Below are 17,201 nucleotides of genomic sequence, written 5' to 3'. Positions count from 1 at the left end.
AGAAAAAAAATGTTTTTTGTTTAAAGTTAGTGGCAAAAACTGCATGGACTTTTTTATCTGCCAGCGAGTGTGACGCAATCTGAGATTAGCTTTGCCTATGACCCTTTGTTATATCTAACATTTGAAATGCCAAATGGAGTATTGTATTTTTTTTTATTTCGTATTTACGGCTTGAGGCTCTGGCAGACCAATAAAATTTCTTTTTTATTTACATAACAAATATTAATCACAACCACAAAATTTGGTTTTGGTATTTTTATGTTAAATACATTGACTTACAATTATATGGACGTCGGGTCCGCGCTAAAAAGTGTCCCAACTTATAGGGCGTTAAAATCGTATACAGAGCGACATTCACGCTTTAGTCTTCGTTTGTTCGACTGACAGCGAAGCAAGCAAAATTAGACAGTACTGCGATGACATTACAATTTAAATTCAACGTTTTAGCTTTTTCATATTCCTTTACAGTCACTACGTTTAAATAGGTTGACTTGGGACATTTTTTCCTGGTTTTTGTATTAGACCCGTCGTCCATTTATTTGTAAGTCAATGGTTAAATATTATAGTTTAAATATCTACATATTATTTTCTTTAACTGTGTACACCTCTGCACCCTCATTTTGTTGAACTAATACATATACAAAACCTTTACAATGACATGATATTATGACTTACATAAAAAGCTACTGTTTTTACTATCTTTAAAAAATTTGACAGTGGTAATGGCATTGTCCTGTCGTTTGCCTTATATGGTCCTGCCGATTGAATCTTCAGTTGTGACCTATTGCCAACCTGTTTAAGGGTAATAAATATAGGGCACACACCCTACAATTTTAAATACTTAGCAGTTGTAGATTTGTGCATTTAAGCATTTTTTAATTGTAATCTAAAACGGATTTTATTTTAAATCATTTTACTCCTTTAAATCCAATACTTTACTTCAACACCTGTCAAAACCTTATTTTTGCTAATCTAAACAACAAAATGAACCTTAATGCCAATGCCAAAGAACGTGGCATAATAATAAATAGATAGACGCTGTGATCAAGTGACCTATCATGAGAGGAAAACCGATTTTAAAGAATTGTACGAAAGTGATTTTGTATCCATGCTGCTCGGCTACTCCTGCGCAGACCACGTTCGCGCTAGCGCCGATTAGTGTGCCATTACCTGCAAGATTGAAAAAATATAAATTAGACCAACAATGCAAATTGGTACAGGGTCAAGAGCACGTTAAGCTTGACACTTAAGACTTAAATCCAACTATAGAGTTAGGTATAGTGCCGCTTACGATAAGAACGGTCCAAAGTACAAAGTGTCAAGCCTGATGTGCTCTTGACTGTACAATGTAAATTATAATCAGGATGTAATTCTTGATATTTTTAAAGGACTTTTCTTTTGTCATGGAGGTACGAATCGCGAACTAACTGTTCTATATCAAATTTGCTTGTTGCCGGATCTTTGTGTTTGGTTTTTAACGGCTTTTTTGCCTAGATTTCATAGATTTCTCACAAATGGCATTACAACAAAAAAGGCATTAAAAAACAAAGGTCCGACAACAAGCACATAGGAAAATTCGTGAGGTCCGCTGATTCGTTCCGTGACTTAGTTGGCATAGCGTTTGGCACGGTTTGCTGGGAGACGTCGGTTCGAATCCGGCCGGATCGAAAGATTTTTTCTAAGTGTTCGATGTTTGTATTAATAATTATAACAAACTAGTGGAGTAATTTCACAAAAAAATATATTGAATATCATCATAGTAAAACATCCTGGCATTCAATAAAAACTGAATTTGTATGATTTAATACCCCACGGGAAATGGTAAAAAATTTGGAATATCGTGGTCATATATATGACGTGGCTGCTTCACTTACCCCCCAAACAGGCTCCAAAGGACAGCGCCCATATCAAAGGAGCCATTGGTAGATTGAGATTCGGGTTGGATCCTAACGACGTCACGATCCTTACCATCATTGTTGTTAGAGGTATATTGTCGACGAAGGCTGACGTTACTCCTGAAACCTGGAAAAAGATAATTGTGTGTATCTGTTTCTTTGTCTGTATGTGGCATTTTACCTCACAAATGGATGATCTCAAATGGCTTTGATTGATTTCGCATAACAGTGAAAGTGTTAAATACATATATATATAAGGATATACATATACAGCGTAAAAACACGGTTTCGATGTTTACGATAAAAAAAAACACGAACACACCTTGAAATTTTTCAAGAAAACTTTAAAATTCAATAGGTACTTTACATATAGCAATGATTTTTTTATATCAACTGAAGTAAATAGAACACGTGTAGACGATTTTTAAGCGACTTCAAAAAAGGAGGAGGTTCTCAATTCGACTGTAAAACCATACAGTGTTTTTTGTTTGTTTATTTATTTATTTATTAGATGTACAAAACAGTTTACATTCACTCCTTAACCAAAGCTTAAACATTACTACTAGTTCTATTCTTGAATGTAAACCTAAACATGTACATACAGCATGACCAATCATGAGTAAACAATTTTGTTTGAAATATAAATTGTTTGTAAATTAATATAAAATACTTAGGTATAAATAAAACTGTAACCTTAAATAAAATAGAATTACTATGACTATAACCATGAAAGAGAGAAACCGTGGTGGTTGTGTATTCGATTGCGAAAAAAAAAATTGTCAAATATGTCCATCCCTAAATCATCGCCATGGTCAGCCATAAAAACATTGTATGTATTTTGTATGTATGTTACGCGATAACTCCGGTATTTGTGAACCGATTTTCATGATTCTTTTTTGTTAGAAAGGGGGTACTTCCATAGTGGTCCCATTTCATTTTGAAGAAAATCATCCACCTCGAAGGGTCACGCATGAAGATTCATTTTTATAAATAGCGCCTAACTTTAATTTAGGAGCAATTACTTTAATGGCTGATTTTGCTATTTCTCCAATTCAAGGCGTTTTTCTCTCAATATACTTTGAGTAGTGAGAACCAATGTTTATTATCTCCAGTGTCAAGTCCAGTAGAATGGCGAACTAGGGGATATTTCAATAAAACTTAGCAAACAGACGTACTTCCACTTTTGAGGTCGGTTTTTTTAGTACACTGTACTGAGATTATTATTTTTCAAATGCCTGTAATTTCGTTTGTAAATAATAAATTCTGAAATAAAGCCAGTGTCATGTCAAACGAGTTGTTGATATTTATAAGTGATGTATCACTGATGAGTTACCACGAATGTATGGGCCTTATTTCATGTCAATTTCTGGTTATATTCGATGGGTAGCATCGGCTCATAAAGGGATTTTTTACTTGAACGCAAATCAAATCGGGACGGTTCTAAGCTATGTATAATCAACATCAGGTGAGCTGTTTAAAAATAGATCATCAGATCTCTGATAGTATAGGGATATCATTGTCGCGTGTCTCAGTGTCACCTTCTGAAATGCCGGGTTCTCGGGTCTGGGTGTTTGTGGTACCGTCGTTATTTCCGATCTCTATAACACAAGTGCTTTATAGGAAATGAAACTTTTTTCCGGATTGAAATCGCGCATATTTGTTTTTTCAAACAAACCGACGTTTCGGATCCTTTACAGGTCCCATGGTCACGGTTGACTCTACCAGTCAATCCGGAATTCGGAAAAATAGATTCATTTTCTATGTGTAACAATTGCGAAAACCTAAGAACTCGATATGCACACAAGTGCTTTGGTTACTTACCTTGGGATCAGAGGAACGTAACTGACGTCAAATATTTATACATTTAAATTGAAGACGTAAACATTGCTTACCCAAAGCATGAGCATCAATGCCACAGCCAGTCTGCCGTTTTCATCTACCCTCAAGATGAGGTTCTCTGTGATATTTCCGATGAAGGATATGAGGCCCAGTTTTGAGAGTGCCTGGAAATAAATATAATAATTCTATATTGCACAAAGAAAGGACACATAAAACACATAATACAAAGGTGAGACAACACTCTTCTAGAGACAACTCTAGAAGAGATGTCTTCCAGGCAACTCAAGCCGTGGTGTAAAAATGAAATCTACGGGATTAATTATAGTACAATTAAATTCAAAATTAAATGTGAATAATAAATATAAATCATAATAATATACATGTGACAGTCACACACACACCTACAAATACATACATAAGCAGAATATATTGTATTGTAATCTAAATAAATTACTTTTTTATATTTCATCATTTCTATTATGTGTTACTAATTAACTATCTAACGCGTTCGATAGGAAATGCTTTTTAAATTTGTGTTTGAAAGATGCCACCGATGGACTGTCATGAATGCCAGCAGGCAGTTTATTCCACATACGAGCTGTACTTACTGTAAAAGAACTGTGGAAGAATTTGGAGTTGGTTTGAGGATGTAATAGTGTTCTATTGTCACACATTTTGGCCAAGAACTGGGGGATAAGGGAGAAAAACGGGAACACAGATAATGAAGAAGCTACATTGATGATTCTTTGGACCCAAGATATGCCAAGCATACGTCTATACGGATATAGATTCAAAGACCTTTAGTTTTAAGCAAAATGCCGAGGTCAAGGTTTAACAATGGACCAATCGCATGCGGATTTTACGGTAGAACCTTTTAGAACACAAAATCTTTTTTCATGAAAGCACTTCGAGTCTGTTCGATGCTGGTACGAACTTCTTGTACGCCGTCTCAACGTTCATTAACGTAGCTACCGAGGTATTTAAAAAGGTTTACGTATACATTCATTCCCTAATGGAGTCTTAGAGATGATAATGAAGTTTGTGTTTTTTGTGTAACAAGGGCGTGAAAGTGAGATTCGGGAAAATTTAAAATAAAGTTTTAATGTCTTATATTTTTTTAATATTTGTAATAGTCATAATAATAATATGGCTCTTATATACTTTATTATTTACTTGTCTTATGATTTAGTTAAAAGATTCCGGTGTTATTGTTATTTTAAAACAATTGGAAACATTTGAAATTTTTTTTCCTTGTGTTGTCAGCCCTTGTTGCACCAAACCGCTAAATTAATGGGGCGTTCGTTTTATTATTGGTTTTAAACAACAACATTTTAAACGGATTTTCAATCATTCATTAACTTTGCTGGATTGAAATGAAGCGACAGATTCATCTTCAGAAGGTCTCACTGGCCTCCTAGATGGTCCAAGTTGAGGATGAACTCGCACGTTTCAGACATTTAAATAAGTTTTTACAAACTGCAGGTGGTAACGTGTCCGAAACTCAAACGCACACTCATGGTCCATGGAACGAGGGCGGAGCGCCACCTTCTAAACGAATGAAACTTACGTCATCTAGAAGACGATTGAAATGATTTTTTGTCACAAGATACTAGACAGTGTCTTACATGTTTTGATGCAATTACATTAATACGGACTTTGGGTGCCGAACGCCCTTGTTGTTCGCAATGCTTCAATTGTTACGTGCTCATTTTTTTTCTTTTTTTAATTAGATGGACTTGCTCTTGACCACTACCTAGCTCTGGAGCAAAGATAGGATCTACGATGGAACGAGATTGCCCAGAAGATGCCTATTAAAAAGAAATACAGACGCAGGCAGGGAATTCCATTCCTGGGCTGTGCGCATAAAAAAAGATGATGAAAAGCGCTTAGTACGCCTGAAGGGAATATCGACCAAGTAAGGATGATATCCCGCCGTACGTCTGGATGTCCGATGGTAAAAGGTGGCAGGCGGGATGAGCTGATGGAACTCATGGGCACACTCACAGAAATATATTCTGTAAAAAACCGAAGACGGGCAACTTTGCGACCGTGGGCCAAACAGTGAACTTTAGATTCGAGCTTAACGTCGCCAATAACTCTTCTGGCTCTGCGCTCAATCGAATCAAGAGCCTCAAGTTGATAATTCGCTAAGCCATCCCACAGGTGACTGGCAGTACCTACTCCATGAAAGATCGGACTTGTGCTTTGTATAAAGTTAAGAACTGTCCAGGCGTGAAATATCGCTTAAACTTGTTAAGGATACCCAGTTTTTTGGCTGCAGTTTGTGCCTTACATTCAATATAAGCGCCAAAGTTAAGCTCATTACACGATACGGCAGTTTTTGCAGGTCATATCGATGGCATACACTATAATGTTTGCCATCGTGGTGAAGAACTTTGCCAATCGGCATAAGGTACCGATTGTTGCACAGGGTACGCATGACGTACAGGAAAGGAAATAGGAAGGACTACGCTTAGTAGTGTAACATTACCTCCATCATGACAAACAAAGCAGCGAAGAACAATAGCGTAGACCATTCTACTCTGTGTAGTATCGGTTCTAGGTTTTCTCTGTCCGCCAAGATCAGTAACAAGAGAGCTCCTAACAGTGCTGTCCAGCCTAGTGACACTCTATCTGTAAAAAATAATTAAACAATTTCATTTAAAATTGAACTGGAAAAACCCTGCACAGAACGTAAATAGTGCCAATCTGAGCATTGTAGAAAAATTAACCAAGTCTTAAAGAGTTTAAGTTGCATGTTAAACTGTTCATTTTATCATTATATCTTGTCTTTTCAATAAGAGTTTAGACTGATAAAACGCGTTACACTGTGTGGTTTTTCCTAATTTATTTACGAAAATAAAGTCTTCATTAAATAAGTAAAATAAATATATAAACATATGACAATATCACATACGTATTATTGATATTTTTTGTGAAATAACGCCACTAGCTTTTATTATGATTATTATTAGTACAAAAAGCCAACAAATCTTTTTCCACCCGATGAGACATGAACCCACGACCATATTTCATCGAGTTGTCAAAATTCCCATGGGTGTTTGTTAAAGATCTTTGTACTGGATATTTCGGCATTCCGAGCCGCTAGTGACATCTATTGAGAGATTTAGAACCTTCTTCACTGCAACAGAATTTCGACAATTCGCTAACTTGACCCGTGGCTCAATTGGTAGGAGCAATACTACGATGCAGTATGGTCGTGTGTTCAAGTCCCATCGGGTCGAATAAGTTTTCTGTGTTCGGTCTTTATATTAATAAATCATCACATATATTACTCCGATCCCAAAGTAAATAATTAAAGCAATTGTTTTATGGAAATTAGAAACAGCGACTATACTACAAACACCCAGCCACGAGACAATACAGAAAAGTTAATTTTTCTACATTGACGCGACCGGGGATCAAACCTCAGAGATGACGACACCGTGAAACCCGGTGTGCAAGCTACTCGACGTCGTCCATTGTTTATATGATGTCAATATCTAAGGACTTTATTTACAAAGTTGAAGTTAAATTTGATTTTACTGATAAAAAATTATAGAAAAGCCCTCAATGTGTAAAAAAATATCACGTTACTATAAGACCACATAAGTCAGCCCAAGACGCTACAATGGTGTGGAAGCGGGGTTACACTGCGATTCATACTAGATGAAAATATTTACGGATTGATCTAACGATACGTTACGTTAACATGTTTAATGGCGTGTCTATTTAGTTAAAATAAATTAAAAATAAAATTATGTTCAAGCAAATTAGAACAAAATTTTCTTTTTCTAAAATATTTGTGTACTTTAAATAGTAATTAATAGATTCAGGCGTTACTTTGCGGAAGTCCATGTTAATAAAAATGGAAGTAAATTAATTTCCGCGAATAATCCGTGAAGGTTAAATCGTGTAAAATAGCTGCGCTTGTGTTGAATATTTCTTCATTGGTCCGGCTACTAATTTTGCGTTTGAGGATCGACTTATTCGATTCAAATGTAACAAGTTCGGCTATTTATTCCGTAAGTGAGGCCAATATTTAGTCGATAATCGATAGAATATTTATCGACTGCAATCACTAGATGCTTGCAAGCGGGCAACACTTGCTCAACGAACTGTCATTTTATTCCGTTTTCAAAAAAGACAGTCTATAAATCAAAATTCTCTCGCCGCGCAATTCCCTTTGTCGTTATCCCCCGCGCCCTTGTCGCGTCTCAGGCGAGGGCTGACTTATGCGGCCTACCTATGGTCTATCATTGTATCTCGAAATGTTAAACAGTGAAAGAAAACTTATTTATAATTATTAATACAAAGATCGAACACTCAGAAAAAATTCCTTCGATCCGGTCGGATTCGAACCGACGTCTTCTTGCATACCGAGCCAGACGCTATACCAACTAAGCCACGGAACGAACCAACGGACCTCACGATCTATGTGCTTGCGTCGTGTCTTTGTATTTGGTTTTTCAATTACTTTTTAGTCGTAGCGCCATCTATGAGAAATCTTAAGTTTTTCGTCACTCAGTTAGATACATTTACAGCTACCAGCCCTGGCTAGAGATGTCGCTATTCATTGTACTTAAAGTTTTGAAATTACTCCTTACTTTTTTCTGAGTGTTCGATCTTTGTATTAATAATTATAACAAACTATTGGAGTAATTTCACAAAAAATAATTAAATATCAATTCAATAAAAATTTAAAAAACTTACTTAGTTCAGGTATTACGTGTAGAAAGAATAAAATGATGACAAACGATATCGCTATCGTTGCTTTGATCAGCAGCGGCACATCTCGGATTTTGTACTGAAAGGGAATAAAAAAAAATGGATGAAAAACATGTTTTCACTCCGCTTACACATTAAAATATCATATTTATATAATATCAAATGACGGGACGAACAAGTCGTGCGCCTGATGGACAGCTGTGTAAGCTACACGGCTGTCCATAACAATTGCAGCGCCACTCAGAGCTTTAAACCGCAAATTTCTGAGTAGCACTGCCTCTGCCCCGTCACCCTGAGACAAGTTAACAAGTCTTATGTGCCTGTAATTTCACCAGCACTCTTACTGCGTTTGCGCACTACATCCGATTTGTATTCGTTCCAAATTCGAGACTATACAAATCTAGAAAACTCAGACCCACTTCGAATATCGCTTGTACACTTAGAGATAAAATGGGATCATTTGTGACATTTCGGACGGTCATTTCTCAGATTGGGTACGAATAAGATTCAGATGCGCAGAAGCGCTAACTCTTCAAAACTGGAACCATAGATATAGAAAAAAAGGGGAGATATGGTATGGGGGCGCGGTTCGCGTCGCCTCGATATGGTCAAAATGACCATATCGAGGTGACACGCCTACAAACATCGCCACAGTGACATGGCGATCGTTGTACATACAAGATCTCTCGTAAAACGTGAAAATGCCAGTTGTAGCAATACACCTTGTAAAAATTTGAGTGAAAACAAAAATTTTAAAACCAGTGAGATAACATTCCACCGGCTATTTGCATTTTTAGTTACTATTTCTATTATTATTCAATGTTTTCTTTTTGTCTCCATAGAAATTTCTAGACTCAAATATAGTGAAGTTCATTTACGAAGACTGAGGTATATCGACAATAAATTTTTACTGAAATGTTTGAATTTCTTACTATAATTTTTGTAATTAAAGTCCCTAAAATATCGAAGCGAAAACCATTCACGTTAAATTGATTTCTGTTATTTTATTATTATTATTATTATTATCACTAAACATTTTATTTCGAGTAACTTTCACACAACTCATATTTCGGACAACCGTTTCAATTTCATATCAATTTGGATGTTGCTGTTGTTTGAAGAAAAATTTATGTGTTTTAGATATTCAAGATATTTAAATTCCATTATACTCGAAGATTAAACGTAGAGTATTTTTAATTTTTAAGTTTTTCCAATGAGTTTAAAATATAAGAAGGTTGGATTGAAGCTGCAGGAAAATCGAAAGATTGGTTTTCTTATTACTATTTCTGACTTTGTTTCAATTTCGATGCATTTAAAAAATAAATAAAATAAAATCGGCTTTATTTTACATGTGCGTGCAAAATAAATTAGAAACAATTATAGAAAGTTACATAAATCCTTCATAAAAAAACAACATAATTTAATTTATTAAATTCATTGATGGTTCCAGTTTACTCTTGACAGTGACAGTTTCAGCAACCCGTGGCAACGTATAATGGAAAATTAACACTGGTGACGATCGCCATATTTTTTATATTATTCTTGTAAAACTGACACTTTATAAAGAAAATAAAAATAATTTATATTAATATATTAATTTAATAATACACCAGTACCAGTAGATACTAGTATGAAATTTGGAATATTTTTTTAATATTAAAAACAGCCACATGGTTTCCAACTCTCGATTAGGTAGGACCACATCCCTCGTTAAGTAGCGTCAGTTAAAGGTTAACAATTCGTCATTATACAGGCTGTATATTTGAAAGTGAGACATATTCATACATGTCATAGTAAATCATGTTACAACTTAACATAGACTAAAATAAAACTAGGATATGGGATAGAACAAAAAATAAATCAACAAATGTGTTTTGAAGTGTAGATAGGAATAAACCGATTCCCTTTACGCTTAATTTCGAGTGTAATGGGAATGCTACCAAGCGAGCGCCGAGTGAGACAGCAACAATAACAATGATTTCACATTTACGTTTTAGGTTATGTTAATTGTTTTTTACTTGAACTATCATCGAAATGTTTTAGTAAGTAGTTATCATTTAATAAGAATTGAGGTTTTTGGCGTAGTTAAAAATGTGAAATCAAATTAATTACAATGATTGATTTTTTAGTTATTTACAGTTTATTTACACTTACGTGGTACGGAGCAAGTGTTCAAAATGTCCACCGTTTTCCACAATGCATAGTCTAGCACGGCATAGTAAATTTTGTTTTAAATTGTACAACACAAACACATTTTGTCTCACAGTATAAAATGCTGAGATAATCCTCTCACGCAACGCTTCGACACTGTTCACCTCTTTCGCGTAAACCCCGATTTGGGAACATTTCAATAGCTTGCCTCACACTATCACCACTTATTGCGTAAAGTCGCACCATCTCAGTCAATTCCACGTTAGAATAAATACCCATTTTGCGGCGATCGGGCGAGCGGAAGGACAAATAATTTACGTGTCTTCGTTAAATCAAGGTCGCGCGTGGACTGAAAAATTTCGCGTATGCGCCCGCGTCCCGTCCTCACCCCCGACCTGTGCTTTGCTTTTCGCCGCTGCGTCGGAGCAATAATAGTGATGTGCATAGATTTCGATAACTAATGTTGTGCTCAAGTAGTAGTCGATAAAAAAATAAAATAAAATATTTTTTGTAAAGTTTAAGTTCATTAGTTTATTATTTCTTTGGGTTGAGAATCAGGAATATAACGCACTCTATAAGTATGTCCCACTTTCAAATATACAGCCTGTATAACATTCGTCGATGCTTCGTACAAAACTTTGGAACATCCAACACATAGGCGAGGAACCCCAGCCTACGTGAAGTTCCACGATGATGAAATGGAGAAGGCGGAATTTAATCACGCAATTCCATCGCATATTCTCCGTGATACATCCTGTAGAATACTGCTAAGCAGGCAACTATGTTATGCTATGTTCAAGGCTCTGCAGTTTTGCCTTTACTAAATCCGAGTCACCTTTAAGCCTCTTGCCATGCTTTTCTAGTGAATTAGAAGTTTCGTCGTAAGAGTGAACATATTTATCTCGGGCATTCTAGTTTTAATCGGACACGACGTCCAGGATGTAATATAATTAAAAACCAAACCATTCTTTACCTTTTGATTCATCTCAGCTAGAGTAGTCTCAAAGGTGTCACTAGGTATTACAACTTTTTTACTATCCTTCAGCTTCTCTTTTAAATCCCTCTCCAGCTTCGTGACTTTCTTTTGCAGTCGTTCGTGTACTATTTGCTCATCCTTGCTGATATTCAACATGGATTGCGCTGATCGCTTCCAGATAGTTATTTGGTGGCGAAGTTCTGAAAATGAATACTTTGTCAATACTATCAAACCCGTAATTTAGCAGCTGAGAAACAAAACTATTTATTTATGTTATGGGGACTTTATATGTGTTAAGGGGACGTGTGAATCTTTATTATTATTGTAATAAAATATAACACAGTTTTCGAAGCAGTAACTAAACTCTCGTCAAAGGTACATTGCGTAGGCCGGGGGTTCTATTTTGAACTCATCAACTAACACCACACACATGTTATTTCATGCCTACCACAATTTAACGAACTTTATGAAGTAACTAACTAAAAAAGGTCAAAAGGGACGTTCACTTTTGAATTGTGCCATCATAAGAAACCACCACTGTTTGCGATTAATGGCACTACTCCTTTAAGCTAGTAACTTATTGCCAATATGTTACAGTCAACTTAAATCCTATAAGATATCCTATACATCTTCTACTTGGGTCTGGCGGCTACAGTCGCCAAACCTATTTTTACGGTCAAACAGTAATGTGTAAGAAGTAAGTTGATAAGTCGCATATGCCTGTAATTTCACCAGCACCCTTCAAAACTGGACGCGCTGTAAATGAATCGATTCAAATGCGCGCAAACATCGCGTTACAAGCAAGAAGCTTATATAGAATTTGATACTGATACTGAAATAGCAAATATACGTACCTGTAATATCCCTAGGTTCACCTACTCTTAGCTTGTTGGTGTCTCGGAACATGTATCTTAGTTGACAGCAGGTTTGTACACTGACTAGCAAAATGCCTAGAGTCATGTGCATTGTGAAATTCGCGAAGTTTATCCCCTGGAAAGTAATTAATACACGAATTTATTTATTTATTTACCTATATTACCAATAAAATTACATATACATCAAACAATATTAGATTAGACAACATCATCATTACATACGTTGCTCTGATCCAAAAGTAAGTAGCTACAGCACTTGTGTTATGGAAATCAGAAACACCATACCACAAACATCCAGACCCGAGACAATATAGAAAAGTTTCTATATTGTAAAGTTAAAGTAGTATCTACACTGACACACAATAAATTTAAAAAAAATGGCGCGAAAGCCATTGACTTACAAATAAATGGACGACGGGTCTAACACAAAAACCACGAAAAAAATGTCCCAAGTCAACCTGTTCGAAATTTAAATTGTAATGTCATCGTAGTATCGCGCTGTCAGTCGAACAAATGAAGACTAAAGCTGAGTTTGGCGCTCGGTATACGATTTTAGCGCCTTACAAGTGCGGACACTTTTTAGCGCGGACCCGACGTCCATATAATTGTAAGTCAATGGCGAAAGCGCAAAATATCGCAAAATATTGCCGAGACAAGTTTGGTACTACACGTAATTCTTCTATTCATTAAACATTTTTTTAATCATAACATATTTCGTAACTACCAGAAACATGTGTAATATTTTTAAGAAACAATAATTCATAAATTTACAAGCGTCTCGCTCTGGCGAAAAAAGTAATGGTCACGTTAACAATGCTGTATAGGTATAGTACTCACGGACTGTATGACGGCAGGATTTGAAGCGATGATGACGTTAGGCGGGTCCCCGACCGGCGTTGCGGTGCCGCCAATATTGCTGAAGATCACCATTGCCATTAAAATGGGAATAGGGTCCAGTTCCATTACTTCGCACAACCTGGAAACATATAAGGAACAGGTGAGCTCCCAAGTAAAAGGAAAGGACCATTCTTACATCTGCCTTCAGATCCAAGATCTCCAACTCGACTAGTTCGTCACCCGTCACCCTGAGATATAAGTTGACAAGTCTCATGTGACTGTAATTTCACCAGCACCCTTAGCCTTCAAAATCTTAGATAAAGTTGTAAAGTCCAGTGGAAGAAAACGATAAACAGGGCTCGTTTTGACCAAATCTGACGAATTGGATCCAGGCTGCCTTCCTACCCGATAAGTTGCAAGGTATTCTAGTTTGTTTGGTCTAATTTTCCGGTCCAGCTTTACTTCCATTGAGAAAGATTTACATTTTTTTATAACATCAGGTGACGGGACGAAACAAGTCGTGACCCCGATGGCCTGTCCATAACAGTTACAATGCCACTCAGAAATTTAGATCGCAGAGAACTGAGGGACACCATCACTGCGCCCGTCACCCTGAGACATAACACAAGTCCTATGTGCCTGTAATTTCACCAGCACCCTTAACCTTCAAAACTGGAACACAGTAATGTTGTCATTACTGCTTGGCGGCAGAAATAGGTAAGGTGGCAATACTTTTCTGGATAAACTCTTTCACAAGGAGCTATAACTGCTACTACAAAATTTTGTTCAAAATTGTTCATTACAAAATGTGAGGCAAATTAAAATAAAGTCATTTATATGTTGTTAGTTGTTCTTCATAATTTTTGTTTTTATGTTTTCTTAAAAATGTTTGAACTTTCTAATTACCATATCCATGGCTACGGTAATTAGATCTAATTACCGTTTGTATATAATAACTCGAAAGCTTTTTTGTCCATTCTAATGTCATTTAGACATATCGATAGTTAAGCTTAAAGTTGTTCATATTTCAATGTTATTGGGTATATTAAGCGAGAAAAAACAATGGCTACAGTAATTAGGCTGAGGACGCCAAAATGGCTACGGTAATTAGGCTGAGAAATAAAATAAATGAAATATAATTAATTAGTAATTCATAGTCTAACCTGATGGTGACAGGTGTCGTGAGCAACACAGTGGTTACGTTATCCAAAAAAGTGGACAAAACTGCTGTTATAATACAAAGCACCGTTATCAACGGCCATAACTGCCCTTTTGTTATCTGAAAAAAATAAAAAATATTTTATTTCAATTATGGTTATTTCAAATAAGCCGCGGTAGCTGAAGCCATGGGTTTGAATCAGAGCTTGCACGAGTTTCTCAAAATGTACGAAATTTTATTTAAAATTTACCATGAGTTTTTCGGTATTGGAAAACATCGTGGTGAAATCTGCACATCGAAAAAGGTCCACAACACTTGAAAACATGTGAAGTTCTCAACCCGCATTGGGCCAGCGTTGCAGACTATGACCTTAACCCTTGCCTTGCTAGGAAACCCGTGTCCTGCAGTGGGACGTGTAAACGTGTGCATGATGATATTTCAAATTTAATCAAATCATTTTATAACGCCATTCCTATCGTTTGTATAAACAAATTGTGTCGTAATGCAAAAAAAATCTTATCTGTATCTAAACAAAAAGAAGCTGCAATTCTGTGTCCTTCCTCAGCTTTACTATCTGCGCAGTTGATTACACTAAATATTTTGTTACTATGTGATCATTTAAATATCTTTCCAAGGCCTGAACTTGGATTTTCACGTTACGAGCATGCTGGAATTCAATACGAACGCTCTCTAATCGAAAGCGTTTGTGTGATCAAAGCCTACATTTATGATCGAAGGCAAATCAAGTACACTAGGAATGTAGCTGACACGTTACGAGTTCAATATTAGCGCCTGATTATTATTTGTCTCCTTGTATTATTTAATCAATATTATTCGAGACAACTTGCAAAAATATAACATCTGCCTAGTCCACTCGAACCAGACGACGGCAATTGAGTGCGTTCGAATATTTTTACGCGTAGTGATTCGAGATTCGATCCGAGCGCGCTGGTATCGTGTAAATTGTCAATTGTTACGCTAGTAATTTCATTTAGGAATCCCGTAAACGGCTAAAGTGATTGTTTTAATCGCATGGGGCGTAAGTGTATATTTAAGCTTATTTTCTAGACAAACCGGTTACGTATCGTTGCTAAATACTAGGTGACATTGTGTGCAAGCCTTAATGTATTTAAAAATAAAAATACATACATTATATAATAATACTGGGAGAAAATTACAAACAGCATTGAAAGGCAAAAAGAAATTATTATTATAGGTTTTCGCGATTGTTACACATAGGAAATGAAACTATTTTTCCGGATTTAAATCGCGTATATTTGTTTTTTCAAACAAACCGACGTTTCGGGCCCTTTACAGGTCTCATGGTCACGGTTGACTGAGGTGGTACAGTCTTCAACTAGGTATGTCTAATATTAATGCAAACCACCCTATTTTTTCCACTATAGTTACAATAGTTATTAATTAAATACCTTATTTTTAATTTTACAAAGAAAACATTCCAATTTACGCTACATTAAGTTTTACAAATTATTTTATTGAATGAATTTTTATTAAGTTTAATTTATTATTAATTATTAATAGAAATTAGAATAAAGTCAACCGTGACCATGGGACCTGTAAAGGGGTCCGAAACGTCGGTTTGTTTGAAAAAACAAATATACGCGATTTAAATCCGGAAAAATAGTTTCATTTCCTAAGAAATTATTATAGTTTTTTTTTATTATAGACGTCATACTAAGGACGTGAGAAATGGCGTTGGTGCCTAAAAACTGTTTTTTATGCTACTACGTAAAAGTATGACAAAAAAGGGTCAAGCAAACTCACCAATGTGCTTAGACTATGGAATTTCTTTTTACATTCTCTAACCTTAACGTGCTTGATAAATTTATTTGGGTTTTTAATTTTTTATTGTATGGCTTCATAACTGTAGGGTTACGTGACGTCAACAGTTTTCACTTCGATACAGTCGGTTAATTAAAGTAGGTTGGTAAACAGGCAAACACATAGGCAATCAAATTTAAAAATACGACCTATGAATAAACCGTACACTCGCATATAAGAAACAAAACAAACATAATATTATTATGCACTGTCCTTATCCCGAGCAGAATATTGCAAGCAGAGGCAACACGCTATATTTGGGAGCGGTCGTGTTACGCAACTAACGGTCGTATTCTAGAACTCTACTCACTGCTCAAGTCAGGATTTGAGTATTTTATTTATTTATTTCTTGGCACAGCTACAGAATACAAATTAATATAAATATTGATAATATTAGATATGATAATATATAATAGAAAGTAAATTTGCACTCCTATAACAGCTGTGCACAGCTCTATCATATAGTCTACATAGTGGCACACTTTAAGGTAAAAAGAAAATAAAAAGACTAAATAAAATTACATGATTGGCAGCGACTATGTCATGAGTCATCAAACATAAATGCAATCACATATCAATACAATATAACAAAATTATTACAAAATTATCGGCTCCAAAATATACTGTTGTTTACACCACTTTAAGATTGCAAAATTTTCAGATAGCAACATTTTACAAAAGCTGAACAACTTTGAAAATATATATCTAAACTTCTGTCTTTGTTAATGTCATTGTAAACTCGACACATTCGATACAAAGGGTCATTATAGGTAACATTGTTATTGCAACATGGCACATAAAACAATTTTTGTATTCTTTTACTTCCTATCTTCAAAGAGAATTGGCTTAACAATTCGCATGCGTCCCATTTTGCGTTTACTATTTTATACATAGTTACG

General features: G+C 35.6%; 1 protein-coding gene and 1 non-coding gene across 2 annotated transcripts; both read right to left on the bottom strand.

The window, feature by feature from the left end:
* Nucleotides 1-705: 705 nt before the first annotated feature.
* On the bottom strand, nt 706-14,592 carry LOC113240486 (P protein-like; the record flags this gene model as incomplete). Its single annotated transcript, XM_026477811.1, has 9 exons — nt 706-1,170; nt 1,875-2,022; nt 3,788-3,898; nt 6,226-6,368; nt 8,448-8,541; nt 11,587-11,789; nt 12,444-12,579; nt 13,302-13,440; nt 14,465-14,592. Coding segments are annotated over 9 exons (1,281 nt in total), but the record flags the coding sequence as incomplete, so codon positions are not given.
* Nucleotides 8,076-8,149, bottom strand: Trnat-ggu. The gene has a single exon. It is a non-coding gene; the product is annotated as a tRNA-Thr (tRNA).
* Nucleotides 14,593-17,201: the final 2,609 nt, after the last annotated feature.

Source organism: Hyposmocoma kahamanoa, unplaced genomic scaffold, assembly GCF_003589595.1.
Source record: "Hyposmocoma kahamanoa isolate Upper Pololo Valley unplaced genomic scaffold, ASM358959v1 143339, whole genome shotgun sequence".
Taxonomy (NCBI): domain Eukaryota; kingdom Metazoa; phylum Arthropoda; class Insecta; order Lepidoptera; family Cosmopterigidae; genus Hyposmocoma; species Hyposmocoma kahamanoa.
Note: the sequence above shows the minus strand (reverse complement) of the source record. Positions and strands in the feature narration are given on the sequence as shown.